The 19,347-nt window shown below is 42.8% G+C and overlaps 1 protein-coding gene across 1 annotated transcript in view; it reads left to right on the forward strand.

The window, feature by feature from the left end:
- LOC116862616 (cytosolic carboxypeptidase 4-like) overlaps nt 1–18,852 on the forward strand; it is a gene marked incomplete at its 3' end in the record, with an annotated part of 169,141 nt that extends 150,289 nt beyond the window's left edge. The window contains exons 5-6 of the mRNA XM_032849973.1: nt 10,338–10,469; nt 18,676–18,852. Coding sequence (XP_032705864.1) covers nt 10,338–10,469; nt 18,676–18,852 — 309 coding nt within the window. The remainder of the gene's footprint in view (nt 1–10,337; nt 10,470–18,675) is intronic.
- Between the last annotated feature and the right edge of the window lie 495 nt (nt 18,853–19,347).

Here is a 19,347-nt window from a genome sequence, read left to right on the forward strand (position 1 = left end):
GTGAAACAGAAGGCAGTGGCCTCACTCAGGCTGATAGATCATTGGGACTACGTCCAAACATGACACCCGGGCTGGTGCTTCTCTCCCTCCCACCTCTAAAAGTGGGGAAAAGGAACAGTTCTAATTCCTGAGGAACCTTCTGAATGCCCTCTCAGGGTATCCCCCTCACTGCTCACAGAGGTCCAGCCAGCCAGAGACAGGGAGTGGAAATGAACCAAGGTAGGAGCTCAGAGTAAGCCCGGTAGTTCCATCTGAATATTGGTAATTGACAATCTTGTTATACTTCTCTTCATCACTGGCACGTCCAATGATTTAAAATATTTTATTGTGGAAAACCTTTAAAGCCAGACTGATCAAAGTCTGAGGTGAAACATTGCTTTGTAATGAGTGGCCATGGGCAAGCGGTTAACCTCTTTTAACTTTAGCAGAAGTGGGAACCTCATCTGAAAATTTGGATGATACTGTCCTTGCAGGATGTCGATACTGAGTGTAGAAGTGTGTAAAATCTTACCAGTGTGACTGATACCTATCAGGAAGTCTAGTAAATAGCAGATATTAAACTTAACATTAGTTACCAGAGACTTATGTCCGAGACAGAGCCACGTGTTAGATTGTATGTTTCATGTTAATTTTCATGGGCATGTTCAGTGTAATTAAATTATCTTGGAAAGAAGGACAATGTAATACATAGCCATGGGATGTCAGAAAACGTCCTCCAGCATTTTATAACATGGAATAAAGGGTCCCACTCTGGGCAGTCTCATTGCTGGTTAGTTATTGAAGCTTCTGCTGAGTTCAATGTGAAATAATTGCCCCACGCTTGCCATTGGAGGGGGCCCAAGTGATCTGTAAGCAAAGGCTGCTTTTTCTAAGGCCATGTTGGAACCTTAGCCCATAGTGGCCCAATTTTAGTAAAAGTCTCCCCTTTTAGGAAAGGGAATGGAGCCTAAAATCTCCTCTCAGGTAGTTTTGGGAATAAATTCTGCCCAGGCCCCATGTGTTTCGCCTCAGCCATGACTGGATGTTGCTCTCACTCAGATGAAATACTAAAGAGAGAGCATGACTGTCCGTAGAAAGTCTGGAAAATTTGGTCTTGCAGATGGGGCTCTTGGAAGACCGTTGGCTATGCCACCAATATCATTTCCCTCATAGAGATGTTCCACTCAGGAGCTTGGGCTGAATGCCGCCCGCAAAGTATTGTGCACACGTTGGAGTCTCCAGGGCTTTTGTGAGCCTTGCTTGGCTTAATTGGAAGCATTGCTGTTCTGGGTTTCCATCACATACACCAGAATGTGCCTTCTCACAGTTCAGCCTCACCTTCATTTTCCTGTGGCAGTGGCATAAATAATGCAGAGGTTTCACTGCTGGGAAGCGGGAATAAGACCCAGATGTCAGGAATGGAAAACACAGCAACTTAAAGCTGGCAGAGCAGTAAACACAATCAGGGATAGGTATACTGTGGGGAGCAGGAGAATGCCTGGGTGGGGGGGTGCATTTGAGATGGGGGTTAACCTCTTGCATAAGGGGCCCAATTAGCTTACAGAGGAACAGGAATGGGACCAAGGAATGGAGGCAAAAGGTGGGGAAGGCGTGTGAGGAGCATAGCAATGTGGCCCCGAACGATCTCTTTGTTGAGCAAGAAATGATGGAACTCACGTTTGCATGAATTAAATTAACCTTGCAATTTAGCTCAGACAAGAATTCATTGGCAAAGGTACCGGGGAGATGCAGAAGAGCCGGATTTCAAAATCGTAATCCAATCAACACCATATAGTTTGCTGATGGAGAAAGCCAGACGCAGGGGAGTCCGTTTAGCCCAGGGCACGCAAGTTCAAAACTAACCACTCCAGCTCAAGCAAAACTCAACTTAATGAAATGAAACCTCCAGATCATCATCCCTGCCTATATTCTTTGCCTTGGGGAAAAGCACAATCATGTTGCCTGTTCACTTAAGCCAGAAATCTAGGGAGTATCCTTAACCTCTTCCTCACTTGGCCCCTAGATCCATTTTGTCTCCAACTCCTGTAGATTTTACTTCCTTCCCCTCTCACTCAACTTCCTTTCTCTCCATGCTTAAGCTTCCTTAAGTGCCATACTTCTGCTGCATTAGTTAGGCCTTTGTCAACTCTTGGGGCCTGGTGTCCATCCCTCTAGTCTACTCTTCGAACTCCTGTCCTGGTGACCTGACCATACTGCTCCTCCTGTACAAACACTTTAATGGCTCCTTCACCACCTTCGGAGAAATGTCCAGACATCCCAGAGTGGTGTGCAAGGGTATCACTGATCTGCCCACTGCCCACTTGTAGGCCCTGAGGTCCATTCTCCTTTCCTTTCACTCTGCAGTCTTATTCTCAATGGGTGAAACTCCTCAGATCCATGATGCCTTCTTCCTCATTCCCTTGGCTTGGATGGCTCTCACCCAGGGGACTCAAATTAGGAACACCCTCCCCTCTGCCTCGAGATTCCTAGGACCCCTACATCGTACACCCTTATGGGTACCATTATTATGGAGCACAGTGTGAGTGATGCCCCTGGACTCGTGCACATACCCCCTTATCTGGGTTCCCATAGACCTGTTCCTACCTCTACTTCCATCTTCCTCTCACGGCAATATGATTTCTCTTTACTCATGAGATCGTCCGAACACAACAGTTCCTGGAAAGGGCAATACAGAAATTTTAAAAGTGTTTTGAAGCATTGGGGCACCTGGGTGGCTCAGTGGGTTAAACCTCTGCCTTTGGCTCAGGTCATGATCTCAGGGTCCTGGAATTGAGCCCCGCATCGGGCTCTCTGTTTGGCGGGGAGCCTGCTTCCTCCTCTCTCTCTGCCTGCCTCTCTGCCTACTTGTGATCTCTCCATCAAATAAATAAATAAATAAAATCTTTAAAAAAAAAAGTGTTTTGAAGCATGGATTCTGGGTTAGAACATACTGGGGTTCAAATATTTATTCACATACTTAAGAGAAGTGCAGACTTGGGTGTGCCTGGAAAAGATAAATTACTTATTTGATCTGAATTCAGTTTTCTCGGCTACAAAATGGGGATAATGGTAGCACCTGCTTCATCATGAGATAACGTGTATTAAGTTTTTAGCTCATTATCTGAGCATCATAAGTCTTCAATAAAGTAACTATTGTTCTGTTAAGAATAGCGCTATATTATATTAACATTTTAATTTCTCCTGCCACAAAGCAAGCATCCGGTAAATATTTGCTGAATCAATTGATAAATAAACAAGATAAGACCATAGGTTAGGGGGCACCTGGGTGGCTCAGTGGGTTAAAGCCTCTGCCTTCGCCTCAGGTCGTGGTCTCGGGGTCCTGGGATCGAGCCCCGCATCAGGTTCTCTCTGCTCAGCGGGGAGCCTGCTTTCCCCTCTTTCTCTGCCTGCCTCTCTACTTGTGATCTCTCACTGTCAAATAAATAAATAAAATCTTAAAAAAAAAAAAAGACCATAGGTTAGCCCATGAATGTTCGAGTGCCACCACTGGGCACACTTCCTACCCACCTGGCACAGAATTTTACTGAAAGGAAGAATAAGCACTACATCTTCCATTGGAAAGAAAAAGCTCCCTCAACAGAAATAACTTGATAATTTGTCTTATAATTACTGCCTATAGTATAGAGGCATACATGTTTCTTATAATTAACAAGCATTTATTTTTAGAGATGTCATTTGAGCAAAAGCAGGACAATGTCAGCGTCTCCTCTATTTTGAGTCTCCAGAGGCCACTAGAAGTCCCAGGGCTAAGCAGGACTCAGTCCCACAGGTGACTAGGTCTCTATTCCATCATTTACCTCAGCTTCCAGAGTCTGTCAGGATCGGAAAAAAAAAAAAAAAAAAAAAAAGAAAACTCTTTTCTTCAGGTGACTTGAGCATTTAAGGGGCACCCTGTCACCAGGAAGGCAAAGCTTCTGGCTTTATTGAGAAATCTGTTGCTAAGACACAGCTTCGACTTTTTTTTTTTTTTTGCACACTTTTCATAAGAATGGTGGGTGTTTAATTCACATAGAGACACTGAGGTGCAAAGGTTGGTGGCAAATTTGTGACGGCAGAGGATTAAAGCTCCAACAGTTCTGTTGGTTCCGTTAGCCTAGAGACTTCCAAAACATGGGCTTAGGTCCAAGGTCTCAGCATCACCAAGGACTTGCTAGAAATGCAAACTCCCGGGGCCCACCCCAGACTTACTTGAATCGCAGAATTGCTGGGGAGTGGTTTACAGACTGTACTTTGGAAACTCTTCCAGGCGATTCTAACACTCATGACACGTGAGATCCACTGATCTCAACTCTTGATGGGACCAGAGTGGTTTTCAACGCCAGCTGCGCATTAGAATCACTTGGAAAACTTAAAAAAATCCCACAGTTCTGGTGTCACTGCAGACCAGTTAACTAAAACTTTCTGGAGGTGGGCTCCAGGCATCGGTATTTTTATAATCTCAGGAGACTTTAGTGCAGAGACAGGATGGAGAAACACTGGCCTAGGGGATCTATTGGTTGGAAGTAACAGAGTCTTGCTCAAAGTAACCCAAGTAGTAAGATAGAGAGTTTTGAAGGAAAGAAGTCCTATATTCTTAGAGCAATGGAAAGCACCAGGAGCCCGGACCGTTCTTCCCATCTCTCATGTTTCTCTTTTGACCCCCATGTTTTCTGTGTTCTGCTTTTCTCTGTGCCTTTGCTTGATTACCCCACTTTTTAGGGAACGACTTTCTCTGCTCATTCACTGTTTCTGTGCTTTTGTTTTGTGTCCCGTGTGTGGTGTGTGACTTGTCATTGGACTGACTCCCTCCTCCCAAATCTGCTGATCATTTCGGCTCTGGCACCCAGAGCTCAGTGATCTCTAGAAGCTGGGGACATTTATTTTCTTATCAGACTTCAACCTAAACCAAGAATAAAAGATCCCACTTAAGAAAGATAAAATTATTTTCTTGTTTTGTTGGAGAGAAAAAAATACTTAAATACTTTTCTGCTAACAGGAAATTTAAATGTAAGTTAACGATCCCCCCAATGCAGTAGTAGCTGTCTGTTATTGACAGTTAGGAGAAAGAGAAGGACAGGAGTCCTTAGAGTCCATTAGTTCTTAAAACCCTCATCTCATACATACTTGGTCTGTCCAAAAACCCACCTTCTGGCTCCCAAGCAACTCAGCCCCCCTTGTTCTTCAACAAACTTGTTTCCAGAAAATCAGTCCTGATATCTCTGATGCTTCCCTACTCCCATGGCCCACCAGCAGAGCAACACGGCTTCTCAGTTCTAAGCTGCCATCAGAGAGTTGGTCTTCCTCTTCGGCCGTGGCTGGGCAGACCATTAACTCACTTGGCCCTTTAGTGTTCTTTGACGTGTGTGTGTGTTTATGGCTTTATTCATGCACCCCGGGCATCCTGGGCTGCCCTCCCACTGTCGACAAATTCCTGTTCATGCAATGAACTTCAGGACTTTAATCACACACCAAAAAATCATCATCCAGTCTAACTTCTCCACCAACAACATCACTGATAACCATTCATCTGGCTTCTGCTGAAACATTTCCAGAGAACGGAAGTTTTTAAAAGTGGGACACAGCATATCAAGACAGCTATAACCATGGAGAGTTATTTCTTGCCAGCAATAGATACTCAACAACTTTTGAATTTAATATAGAGCTGGAATCTGGGTGCACATGATCCTTCCTTTTGCCTTCCCCTGCTTTCTGAAATGATAGCAAGTACATTTATTCATGTTCCCACTGGGAGAATTCGGAAATCTGTGGGTCTCCTATCAAGACCCCTTTGAGCCTTTTTTACTTCTGGGATAAACATCTCCCATATCTTTAGTTGTCCTTTGTTTACAAACATTCCCATTTCTCCTCGCTTTCTGGTTCCTCCTTCTTGAGGTGTCCTGGTGTTTTCTTTTTTTTTTCTTTTTTTTTTTTTTTAAAGATTTTATTTATTCATTTGATAGAGAGATCACAAGCAGGCAGAGAGGCAGGCAGAGAGAGAGGAGGAAGCAGGCTCCCTGCTGAGCAGAGAGCCCGATGCGGGGCTCGATCCCAGGACTCCGAGATCCCGACCCGAGCCGAAGGCAGCGGCTTAACCCACTGAGCCACCCAGGCGCCCCTGTCCTGGTGTTTTCTAAAATGCCATCCTCAGGCATGAGAAACACTCTATTAGACATAAATTGGCCAGTAGGAGGTACATTGGACTGATTGTTCTCTTAATATATGGCCTTTTTACTTCTCCAGAGGCAATTTGTGATTAGATTAATTTTTGACATCTGCGGCCTCTGATTTATTCTGAACGAATTGCTATCAAAAACCTCTGGATCTCTCATTCAAAATCTACTTCTTAGCTAAACGTGTCTATCCTTCACTTGGGCCCTTGTTTGAATCTAATTGTAGGACATTACATTTATTCCACTTTAAGTATTTCTATTTTTGCTAATCCTGTTCTTTTTGCCACTTAACAATTTCCACTCTTACTTGTTTACTCTGCTATTACTTATCCTCAGTTCTGCATCATTATTAAATTTGACAAACACCTTCAGATACCTACTCTGTGTCCTTGACTTAATATGCAAAGGCTGGATTTCTAGAGACTAAGGAACCAACGTCAGGAAATAACTCTTTAAAGTATTAGGATTTCTGGGGCTCCTGGGTGGCTCAGTGGGTTAAAGCCTCTGCCTTCGGCTTGGGTCATGATCCCAGGGTCCTGGGATCGAGCCCTGCATCGGGCTCTCTGCTCAGCAGGGAGCCTGCTTCCTCCTCTCTCTGCCTGCCTCTCTGCCTACTTGTGATCTCTGTCAAATAAATAAATAAAAATCTTAAAAAAAAAAAAAATATTAGGATTTCTGTCTCTTTTGGAAAACACATGCATAGGGATCATCTGTTAATTTTAAGAACACAGATTACAACTGCACAGCTTGATAAACTGTCTCAAAATGTACTCACCATGTAATCACCACCAAATCAAGAAAAAGAACTTGACCAGCAATCCAGACACATCAGACAATAATACCCTGTTCCCCAAAATAAACACAACCCTAATTTCTACCACCATATTAATTTTGCCTCTTTCTGAGCATCATATAAAAGAAATCCTTGATCATAATCCCAGGGGTCTGGGACTGAGCCTTGCATCAGGCTCCCTGCTCAGCCCCTCCCCCTGCTCCTTCTCCCTCTCCACCCCCTCTCAAATAAATAAATAAAATCTTAAAAAGAAAAAAAAGAAATCCTTGGATATACTCTTTTATGTCTAGCTTGCTTTTTTTCCTCTCTGTGTTCTGTCAAATGATTTTACCACGATTAATTAATCCATTATAGTGGTTACAGTTTTAAGCTAATAAAAATAGTGCTGCTGTGTACATTCTTGATATCTTCTGGTGCTCAGTGTATGCATTTCTGCGGGGAAGTTTCTAGAATATCTGCATATTCAGCTTTAGAAGACAATCCCTAATTATTTTCTAAAGGAGTGTCATCAATTTATTGTCCACAAATTGGATTCAAGGGTTTGTTTTCTTCTGTCTTATGGTCACCACTTGGTGTTGTCTGTCTTCATGATGTTAACATCCTTATAACCCCTGAGAGACAGTGGCATCTCATTGTGGTACGCAAATTAGAGTTTCTTGATATTGATGATTAATAGCCCTTTGGACATTCTCTTTTGTGAAGTGTCAATGGAAGATATTTCCCATTTAAAAAAAAATGGGTTGTCTTTCTTTTCCTTATTGATGTATAGAAATATATATATTTATTTGTGGGATATATATATATAGTATAAATGGGTCTTTTCACTCTTTGGTTTGCCTTTTTACATTTTTTGTAATGTCTTTGTAACATACAAAATCACAGGTTAGAATGTCAATATCTAAATGTCAAGTCCACCTGGATACCCTATCAATGTACAAATGAAAATCTAAGTTAAAAAATTGGATTTAAAATAGTAGAAAAGCAGGATACCTGGCTAGCTCAGTCAGTCAAGCAACTGCCTCTGGACTATATCTAATGTTTTTAAAAGATTTCTTTATTTATTTGAGAGAGAGAGAGTATCAGAGGGGAGAGGGAGAGACAGACTCTGAAGTAGACTCCATGCTGAACTTGGAGACCAACATGGGTCTCGTTCTCACAACCCTGAGATCATGGGCTGAGGCAAAACCAAGAGTCAGATGCTTAGCCAATGGAGCCACCCTGGCACCCCTGACTATATCTCATTTTTAAGTATTTTTCATTTATATGTATTTCTTGTTTGTTTCCTCCAAAAACTGTATTCCAACTCCAGGGTCATACAGAGTAGCCCCAAGTAGCTGTTTTACTTTATCTCTCCTATTAGGATTTACCATCTATGTGGAATTTATTTTTTTTAATATATTGTGAAGTAGAGATGCACATTTATTTTTATTTTCTACCTTTTTTACATGGGACCGTAAGTCTCCTAAGACCACCTTTTCCCCGATGTATCAGGAGTATCAAATTTGTCATAAATCAAGTGACTATATATGAGAGTCCCTTTCTGGAATATCTGTTTTCCTCCATTGATTGATTTATGTATTGTTTTATCAATAATACTGTGTATGAAATACTGTAACCTCAAAACAAGTTTTGATATCTCTACATAATTTGTCCAGTTTTCTCATTCTTTGTCAAGACTGGCTCGGTCTTCTTGGTTCCTTGCATTTTCAGTTTGGTTTGAAATCAGCTTGTAAGTTTCCAGAAGGTAAAAAAACGACAAAACACCGTCTGTGGGTTTTGACTGAAATTGCATTGAACCCAGGTAGGTAAATTTGCTAAGAATTGCAAATTTTCATTTTTCTCAATAATGTGTCTTACACATCTTTAAAGTTATGAGATCAATGCTTTCTGCTATTTTTAAAAAGATTTTACTTATCTGTCAGAGAGAGGGAGAGTGAGTGCACATGCAGGGGGAGCGGCAGACAGAGGGAGACGACTCCCCATGTGGCAGGGAGCCTGATGTGGGGCTTATTTCCAGGACCCCAGGATCATGACCTGAGCCAAAGGCAGATGCTTAAGTGACTGAGCCACCCAGCCATCCCACTTTCCAGCTATTTTAAATCCCATTTTTAAATTTAGGCTTTTATTTGTACATTGATAGGATATATAAGTGGACTTGACTTTTAGATATTGACATTCTAACCTGTGATTTCATATGTACATACAGATTTTTGATATTCTACGTTTTACAGTCTTTAAGAAAATAAAGACATTGCTATTTACACCTTTCAAATCTTATGTCTTTTATTTTTTCTCTTGCATTTATTTTTTCTCTTTTCTCAATTGTATCACCAAATGCCATTTGTAGCACCAGCTCTTTTTCTGATTTCAGGGAGGAAACATAATATTTAATTAAATTATACTCCATATATAGGAACCTCCCTGTGCCTGCCCACTATTATTTCAGAATCATTATGGACAAGTGACTGCTGTGTCCATCCTCCTCCTCCTCTTTGAAACATAAGTGTTTATTGGGAATAATGTTTCTTCATTCCACCATTGTGTGTAGGTGGTTGGAAGGCAGGTGACTGCCTTTTCAGTTCATGGATCAGGAGGAGGCACATATGGGGTCTGGAAACCATCATGGGAGTTTGGACTGAGGGTCTGATACTGTGACAGGATGGGTGTTCAGGGAGGCTTCCTTGGGGGAAGAGATGAGTGTATTTTACATGAGGAAGGAAGGGAAGTAAATATTTAGATTAAGAACACAGCTTATTGTAGCAGTTAGTTTTTGCTGGATATCAAACAACCCCCAAACTCAGTGGCTTAAGCAGAAACTACACATTATTTCCAGTGAGACTATGTTAGAATCATCCAGGTAAGCTGGGTGGTTCTTTGGGTCTGAGCCAGATGGATTCATTCACAGGTCTAGTGGCTGGCTGTACCAATACAACCAACTCTTACCAAGATCACCAGTGATCCTCATGCAACCGGTTCTGCTAAGTAAGCAGTATTTGTCTGAGAAAGTTGACACTTCAAACTATTAAGAAACCAATAGACTTGGGGCGCCTGGGTGGCTCCTTGGTTAACTTTCTGCCTTTGGCTCAGGTCTTGATCTGAGGGTCCTGGGATTGAATACGGCATCCGGCTTCCTGCTCAGCGGGGAGCCTGTTTCTCCCTTGCCCTCTTCCCCTCCTCCCTGCCTATGTTCTTTCTCTCTTCCTTTCTTTCTCTCTCTCTCTCAAATAAATAAATAAAATCTTTAAAAAAAGAAGAAGAAGAAGAGGAAGAAGAAGAAGAAGAAGAAGAAGAAGAAGAAGAAGAAGAAGCAGAAGCAGCAGCAGCAGCAGCAGCAGCAGCAGCCAATAGACCTGACCTGGGTTTTGTTTGTTTTCTCCTTTGTTTGGCCATTGTAGGTCTTCTGTGATTTCCATGGCCACTCTCAAAAGAAGAATGTATTCCTTTATGGCTGTAGCATCAAGGAGACCTTGTGGCAAGCAGAGTCTAGTGTGGGCACATCGAATCTCTTGGAAGACATCGGCTACAGGGTAAGCCCTGGGGACAATGACAAAAGACACTTTATGTCCATATTCTTGCCTTTGAGACACATGCCCCACCCATTTTTTCCCCCTAAATAACCATTTTCATTATTTCGACTGTAGGATTATAATACAAACAGGTTGGAGGCGTGTACAACCTCTCTCTATTTTTGATGAATAATAGCTTTCCTACCTGGTTGCTGTGTTTTGTTTTCTAGATGATATGATGTAGTGCAAAGGGCATAAAAATTGGAGACAGGGAGCCTCTGTTTAATGCCTGGATTTACAATTATTAACTGTGCATCTAGGAGTCATTACTAATGCCACCTCTCTGAACCACCATTCGTCCCCTGTGAAATGAGGAGAGCACAAATACTGCTTCTGTTTCATGTTTATGAGAGCAACAAAATGATACTGTATATGAAAGGATCTTAAATAACTAGGAAGGGTTGAAAGAAAATCAGACCCTCTGCACCCCTCTGTGTGAGCATGCTCTGAAAAGCAGAGCAGTGATCCACTGAAGCTAATTCTGTTTTTTCTGGGTCCCAGTGGTTAGAGCTCCATGATTCCCCCACTGAACCAATGGGGAAGATAAGGAGGGGTAAAGAAGGAGGGACTTCTTACTGTTAGGATAAAGGGAAGAGACGTTGATGAGGCAACATTGTCCAAACACAAAATAAAAGCTGGCCTTTATTTCAAATGTATATAGAAAATGAAGAAAAATTACTGAGTTGGAAAACCCTCCAGTTCTCCTGCGTCTTTCTCCTTTACTTTCACACAGAACTTCCGACACTTGCCACCAGATCTGTGGGGGTTTTACCCCACCAGGGACTTCTGAGACACCAGCTGGGTGTCCTACAATGTAACTCAATCCTGACGCTATCCACCTAGAGACAGTAGCAGATCCCACAGCTTAAGGATTCAGTCCCACAAGACTGCCTCCTCCTTCAGGTGCCTGTCACCAGTAGTCAGGTCCCAGGTTCCCCATGACTTCTGTCTGACTTAGCTCTCAGTTGGAGGGTCCCATGACCTCCACTCCTGCCGTGGATTCAGTAATTTGCTGGAGTGGCTCACAGAGCTCAGGGAAGCACTTACTGACTGTTTCCTGTTTATTAACGGGTATGATAAAGGATGCAGGTGAGCAGCCAGATAAGAAACATAAGGGCAGGGACTGGCAGGGTCCCAGTACAAGAGCTTCTGTCCTGTGGGGTCAGGGGTTGGTATCATCCTCCGGGCATGTGGATGTGCTCACCAACTTAGAAGCTTTCCAAATGCCATTTATTGGGATTTTATGGAGGCTTCTTCATGGAGCTGTGGTCAGTTATTAACTTGTTCCCGGCTCCTCTTCCCACTACCATCCCCAGTGGGGATAGTCTGATCCAGGAGCCCTCCCAGAATCACCTCATTTTAACAAAAGATGCTCCAAATGCTCTTATCACTTAGGAATTTACAAGGGTTTTAGGAGCCCCATGTCAGGGACTAGGGATGAAGGACAAATACATATTTCCTACTATAAATCCCAATATCACAATTATCATGGTACCTACATCTTCCAAGTTCTTTATTATTCTGGGTATATGAATTTACTGGGTATACAATAGCTTAATTCCCTGGGTTAATGAGTATAAAAGAGATAAATATCCACCAAACTGCTATTTCACCTAGAAATACCTCCCCTGCTCCCTCAGTCTTTCTTCACTCTCTCCTTCATGTCCTCCAGAAACGGGACTCCTGGTGATCAGTAGAGGGTCCCTCGAGGTAATTAGAGCAGAACCAACAAGTTATCTTCAATGTCCTGTTTACTCTAAGCCCCAACCACAGTCATGGGGATTTTGATACAGAATTAGAATCTGAAAGAGAAGAAGGAAGGAAGAAAGGAAGGAAACCAACGAAGGAAGTAAAGGAAGGAAGGATGGAAAGAGGGAGGAAGACAGGAAGGGAAGAGAGAGGGAGAGAGGGATGTAGGAAGGAAGCAAGGAATTGCTTTCCTGCAAGCAAGGAATTCTTGCACTGAAAAGTACCACAACCAAAGTGAAAGTTTCCCTAGATAGGATCATGAGCAGATCTACAATGGCAGGAGAATCAGTCATTAAACTTGAAGGTCAATCCAAAATTACTAATCTTAAATAATAGAGAAACAAATGTTGAAAAAAAGTCAACAGCCTTAGAGACCTAGGATAGCATCCAGTGTAATACAGAATAGAATAATTAATCAGAAAGGTATAATGAATGTAAGTGAATGTTTATAACCCCAAAATATATAAGCGGAAATTGGCAGAATTGAAGGAAGAAATTTAAAAATTCAGTAATAGTAGTTGGTTATTTTAATACTCCTCTCAGTAAGCAATAGAACAACCAAACAGAAAATTAGTAACTAGAGAAGACATGACCTGATTGATACATATGATTGATATATATGTAACAATTCTCAAAACAGAAGAATATACATTGTCTTTGAGTCCACATCAGAATTATCCTAGGTAGACCTTATACTAGACCATACAAGTATGTTCATTTGCCATGACAGAATTAAATTATAGATCAACTTTTGTAAGATTCTGGGAGATGTCTGAATATTTGGAAATTAAACAGCGTACTCAAAAATAACTCCTGGGCCAAAGAAGAAATCAGATGGAAATTAGAAGATGTCCTAAAATGAATAAAAGTAAAAATACAATATATCAAAATGTATGGTGTATAGTTAAAATAGTGCTTAGAGAAAAGTTGTAGCTTTGAATGCTTCTATTAGAAAGGTGGAAAGATCTAGGGCACCTTGGTGGCTCAGATAGTTAAGTGTCTGCTTTCGGCTCAGGTCATGATCCCCTGGGATCGAGTCCCATGTCGGGCTCCTGGCTCAGTGGGGAGTCTCTCTCTCCCTCTCCCTCTGCCTCTCCCCCAATAAAGAGAGATAAACTACTGGTATATACAAAAACATAAACTTAAAAATAAGTCAGAGGCAGACAAAAAAATGTAGGGTTCGATTTACGTGGCATTTCCAAAAAAGTCAAAAATTACAGAGTAAAGAAGCAGATCAGGGGTTGCTTTGGGCAGGATTGACTGGAGTGAGCATAAAAGACAAGTTTTTATGGTGACAAAAGTGTTCGAAAACTGGATTATTGATAATGGCTGCAAAACTCTATACATTTCCTAAAAATCATTGCATTGTTCACGTGCCTAAAAGTAAACATTCATTGATTATGTACCGTGTGCCCGGCACTGTGCTAGGTATTTATGTAATGAAGCTGAGCAGAGCAAGGATTTCTAAGAAATAACAGTTGGGGAAAGAGGTGGAATATCAGAAACTTAAAAGGACAGAAAAATACGTTCAAGAATGGAAATATTAGGAGGTAATACAGAGAAGACTGATTAACTCTCTATTGGTGCAGAGTTGAGTAGATGATCCCAATGGACAGATGTCTGAGGGGCAGATAGGAGCGGTGTTAGGACGTTCCCTGAAAAAAAAAAAATTGTGAATGATTTTTAACTAAGTTTGATTTTAAGAGAAATCTGAAGAAATGGAGTGACGTGAATTTTTTGATAATTAAAATTGAGCCTTAAAAAATTTTAACCGCTAGTTGCGGATCAGAGTGGATTGAGGGGAGTTGTTCAGCACCTCTGCCTGGGAAGCGTCTCTTGTTCGTGATCTTTCCCAGCATTGATCTTTCTCCTAAGCTTCCAGTTGGGAACATCTGCAAGGAGACCACTGGGGCACCCCGCGTGCACTCTTTTAATCTTCCCAACTACTGTGTATTCTCGAATAGGGTATGCTTAAGCAGTGTTTATGGAGTGAGTAGGGACTTTGAATAGCACTGCATTTGACACGTGAGGGAGGGGAGGTACAGAGATGAGCTGAAATGTCTAACAGTCCCACAGGTAGCAAGAGCTGGGATGGGGACCCAGGTGACTCAACACCAGGTCTCGCCTCCCGTGCTGACCTCAGTGGTCTTCTAGAGCATGTGCTCAGTGAGACAGAAGCTAAACTGAGAGTCTGCTGCTCTGTAGTTCAGGATGAAAGAGGGGGTCAAAACGGGAAGGAATCCTCCTTGGGTGCTTAGTAAACAGGAGATTATCTGAGGAGAAGGGAAATCTACAAAGCAAAGAGAGGTTTTCAGAGCTGTTTTTTCCATCTTGGAAGTTTGACATTTTGAGCAGAGCGACTCCCCTCTCTTCTAAACCTTCACCCATCAGCAAAGTCCGCTCTTAAGAGCACAATAAACACTGCACGTTTACTGAAGGTGCCCATGGCTTTGCCCCCTCGCTCAAGGTTGGGTCTAGTCCTACCCCTCCCCCTTCGATGATGACAAAAATGAGGGTTAGCAGAGTTAAACGACTGCTCCAACTCAAACCGTGGAGCGTGAACCCAGATTTCATCCTTTTGACCCCTAGTCCCAGCCAGGTCCTTGCCCCATGCTTAATTCAGAGGAGAGAGAAGACATTTGAGTTCTGTAGGGTTGACCTCAGGGAACTGGAGCCTCAGAGATGGCCTCTCCCTGGAAATGAGCCCTGAGCTGGGAGCTGTCTGGGGAGTTCATAGTCAGCACATCTTTGAGAGTTATATTTTCTGTGAATTTGGGAAACCAGACAGGGCTTGGAAGAGTTCGCAGAAAGCAGATGAATTGAAATGCAACTCGGGCTTCTACGGTATGCCTCAAAACCGGAATTAATGAATCAGGATCCTCCCCCCCCCCCCCCCCCCCCCCCCCCGAGGCTGCTGTTGACCCAGATGCTCCTGGAAAGATGGGAGTCAGTGTCTATGGGGATGCAGCTGACTCTCAGCGCTGCTTCATATCTAGTCTTTTGATCCCTGCTGGGTCTGTGTTGAGACCACACTGAAGGCCACCTCCTGGGCCACGCCCTGTGTGTCCATTCTGTCATTCATTCCTTATATCCCTTTACACGTCTATGGGATTATAATACTTACTGAAGAAGTAGTTCTTGGCAGTGTTTGACTAAGCTCATGTGATCTATGTCGGAACATCTGGGTTGATATTCTGGATTTGTCCTTACTATCTCTGTGACCATTGAAAATAGACTTGACGGGTCTCTATATTATGAGATAATAACAGAACTTACTCTGAAGACTTGTGATGATTAAAAGAGCTAATGCATGTAAAATACATAGTAAGTGTTCAGTGAAAAGGTATCTATTATAATTTTCAAGCTTTGGAAACCCAGATTAAGTTTAAGGGCACAGAGCAAGCAGGAGGGAAAGAGTTGAGCATCCGAGTCTTTTCCCACCCAAGATGGGAAATCCCTGGGAGAACTGAAACAAGGCCTCAGTGGGTCAGTTCATACACAGAGTTCATCTACGCCTCGTTCATTTACAAAACAGAGCAAGACAATCTCCAGCTGTTAGAGCTGTCATTATCTTCCTTTCTCGCTCTGCCATAGATCAATTTGTATGAAATCAAGAGATATAGAATCAGGAGTTGACTATCCATGCTGTAGTAGTTTTGGAATCCATTATTTAATGAATGGATAAAGGATTGCAGTGGGTGTATAGGAGGGGTATGCCAACTGCACCTTGTAAACTGCAGCTTGTAGAGCTTTCCGAGAGACACGCCGTTAAATTGAACGTGTGGTCATTTGCACAGGGGATATATGAATTAAGAAAATCAGGGTCGCTTAAGAAAGAAAGGAGAGATCATTTAAATAATGTCCAATTAGAATTTTTACAGCAAGGTAAAACATTGATAAGTTAAAACTATTTTCAAGTTTTTTAAATTACTTTAGTTGAGATATATATACACACACACACTGTTTGTGTTTCATATATATATATATATGTATGTATGTATGTATGTATGTATGTATATGTTGTATTTATGTCTAAGCAGTCCCCTAAGGGTCTGGGTGAGCAGATTCTATTTATTTCAGCAGCTAATTACGGAGTGCCCTCAAGGGTTGCACATCTGTGTGTAGAGATTTTCCTGTGAAGGAGACACAGACCTGCCCTATGGAACTTCTGGACTGCAGAGAAGATAGAAAATAAACAGCTAATTACATGAACATCAATTTTACTGTAATTGTGGTGAACACTTTGAAGGAGAAAAGCGGGGAGAAGGAATCACAGGGAGAGGGGGACAAGGTTGGATAGATGAAACCAGTTATGGGGGCAATTGTGGAAACTCAACTGAGGACATTAGCAGCTCAGTTTCCTTGCTCAGATGATGCTGCAGGTCTGTAAGCTGTGTGGGAACATAAAGATCATACTAAATTATATGAATAACTGTGTTACATTACACATATATCATAGGTAATTTATAATATAATTAATACTTGTATTAATTGTTATATTAATGTAATTAAGTTATATTAAACATGGGGACAGGAAGAACCCAGGGATATTAAGAGATCTGCTCGATGTCCTAGAAATTCACAGAATTGCATTTCTTTTTTTTTAAGATTTAAAAAATTTATTTGTGAGAGAGAGAGGGGGAGAAAGAGAAAGCACAAGCAGGGGCAGTGGCAGGTAGAGACCACCCAGGCATCCCACAAAATTGCATCTCTTTAAAAATCATTTCTTAATTCATATTCTCATCCTGCTGCTCTGCCTTCTCCCCACAATTTGTCCAGAAGCCTGAAGTTTCACTGTTACAAAATGTACATAATTTTATATTATATGCTTGTGTGTGGATATTCTGTGAATAGTGAAGTAGAGAAACCTTCTTGCTAATATCACAGAAATTTGGGACTATCTAGGTCCAGTATTTCCACTAACCCAGGGACCTGATGTGCTATCATATCTTGAGTCATCATCCTTGGATGGGGGAGATCTGGTGACTAGGAGCCCCCTCTCTGTCAATCAGTGAGTGGCAAGGATCTACAGATGCTTTCTAAAATAGATTAAGTGGTCTCACATAAAACTTTTCGACTCTGGGAAATGGTGGGCTAGAAGAACCCAGAGAAGAGGGGTGCCTGGGTGGCTCAGTCAGTTAAGCATCCAGCTCTCGGTTTCAGCTCAGGTCGTGATCAGGCCCTGATCACGGGTTCTGCACTCAGCACAGAGTCTGCTGAAAATTATCAGCAGACTGATAATTCTTCTCCCTCTGCCTCTCCCTCTGCTCCTCGCCCTGCTTTCTGTTGTGTGTGCTCTCACTTTCTTAAATAAATAAATAAAATCATATATACACATATATACATATATATATGTATATATGAACCCAGAGAGGGCATACATTAGAACCCAGAGAGGGCATACATTTTTAATGATTTTATTTATTTATTTGACAGAGAGAGAGACACAGTGAGAGAGGGAATACAAGCAGGGGAGGCAGGAGAGGGAAAAGCAGGCTCCCTGCGGAGCAGGAAGCCCAATGTGGGACTTGATCCCAGGACGGTGGGACCATGATCTAGGCCGAAGGCAGATGCTTAACAACTGAGCAGTCCAGATGCCCCCAGAAAAGGCATACTTTTTAGACTTTTGTAACTGGCCCAGCCTCAGATTTATGGATCATAAGATGAGACTGGAGGGATGCCTGGGTGGCTTAGGTAAGCATCTTCCTTTGGCTGGTGTGATGATCCCAGGGTCCTGGGATCGAGCCTCATAGGTCTCCCTGCTCAGTGGGGATCCTGCTTCTCCCTCTGCCTCTGCCCCTCCCTCTGCTTGTTCTCTGTGTGTGTGTGTGTGTGTGTGTGTGTCATGAATAAAATCTTTAACAAACAAGGTGGGACTAGAAAGCTCATTTTGGCAGTCATACTCTTTCAGGAAACTTTATATGCGACCCCCAGTGGTTATTGGTGACTTGTACACCTGGGATAAATGAACAGTCCCTAGTCTGACTTAGAGCTGGGAAACCGTGAGATTGGGTGGAGTCACTCTGAATCTCAGTCCCTGTGGCATCTGTGGCTTTCCATTGAGTTCAGAGCAGTGATGCATGAGACTGAGTGTCCGTGGGACATCGGTCCACGGGGATGCCGAAACACGGACCTGAAAGACTGTGGTCTTTGGGGTTGGCCCGTGTGGCATTTGGCTCCCATGCCAGCCTCTTTGTAGTTGGATTCATGCTATTTCTTTGTTGCTTTTCTAAGTCTCAATTTCCTCATTTAAGAGCAAAAAGCGACAAACCCTTGGCGTCTCTTTCTTCGGGATGATGTAAGAGTTGCAACTGCATATATTAAGTGATTGATAGACTGAGATGAATAATAAATGTTGAGATGCTAATTTTTATGATGCTCTTCCCCAACTCATCATGGCTTTATTTTTTTATCGTAGACTCTTCCCAAAATCCTTGATAAGCTCGCCCCAGCATTCACGATGAGTAGCTGCAGCTTCCTCGTGGAGAAATCCCGAGCCTCCACGGCCCGGGTGGTGGTGTGGAGAGAGATGGGGGTGTCCAAAAGCTACACCATGGAGAGCAGCTACTGTGGTTGCAACCAGGGACCCTATCAGGTATGTGAGACTGGCATCCGTATGCTTTCCGGCAGCAATATACCGTAAGGGCGGGGAGAGGCTGTCAAAGACCACTCATTTCTTCCTTCTCACCTGGGAGTGGAAGAAGTCTCCAGGTAGTCTGGCCCAGCGACCTGATCTTGCAGAACTAGCTCAACGATTGCCTTCCCTGGTAGCCCTGTCTGTGTTGATCCTGCCAGTAATTTGTCTGTGCCTGCTGATTTGCTTTCTCAATCATCTGCCCTTGCCAGCAAGTTGCAGGGATCCTCCCTCAGACATGTGTCCCCAGATTCCCTGCAACCTCTGCCTGGCCCTGTTTGATGCACAGGGCTCCCTTGTTACCCCCTGCACCAGTCAGCCAAGCTCCCCTTGCATCACCAAGGCCGTGGTTTGGTGCCTAGAGAGTGAGCTTTCCATCCAGGTATTTTATGCCTCTAGCCTCCGTGCTTATCTAAATCAGCAGCTCGCTATTACCCTGCTGTCATCAGAGTGCAC

The sequence above is a fragment of the Lontra canadensis genome, unplaced genomic scaffold (genome assembly GCF_010015895.1).
Source record: "Lontra canadensis isolate GAN:19392208 unplaced genomic scaffold, GSC_riverotter_1.0 scaffold277, whole genome shotgun sequence".
Taxonomy (NCBI): domain Eukaryota; kingdom Metazoa; phylum Chordata; class Mammalia; order Carnivora; family Mustelidae; genus Lontra; species Lontra canadensis.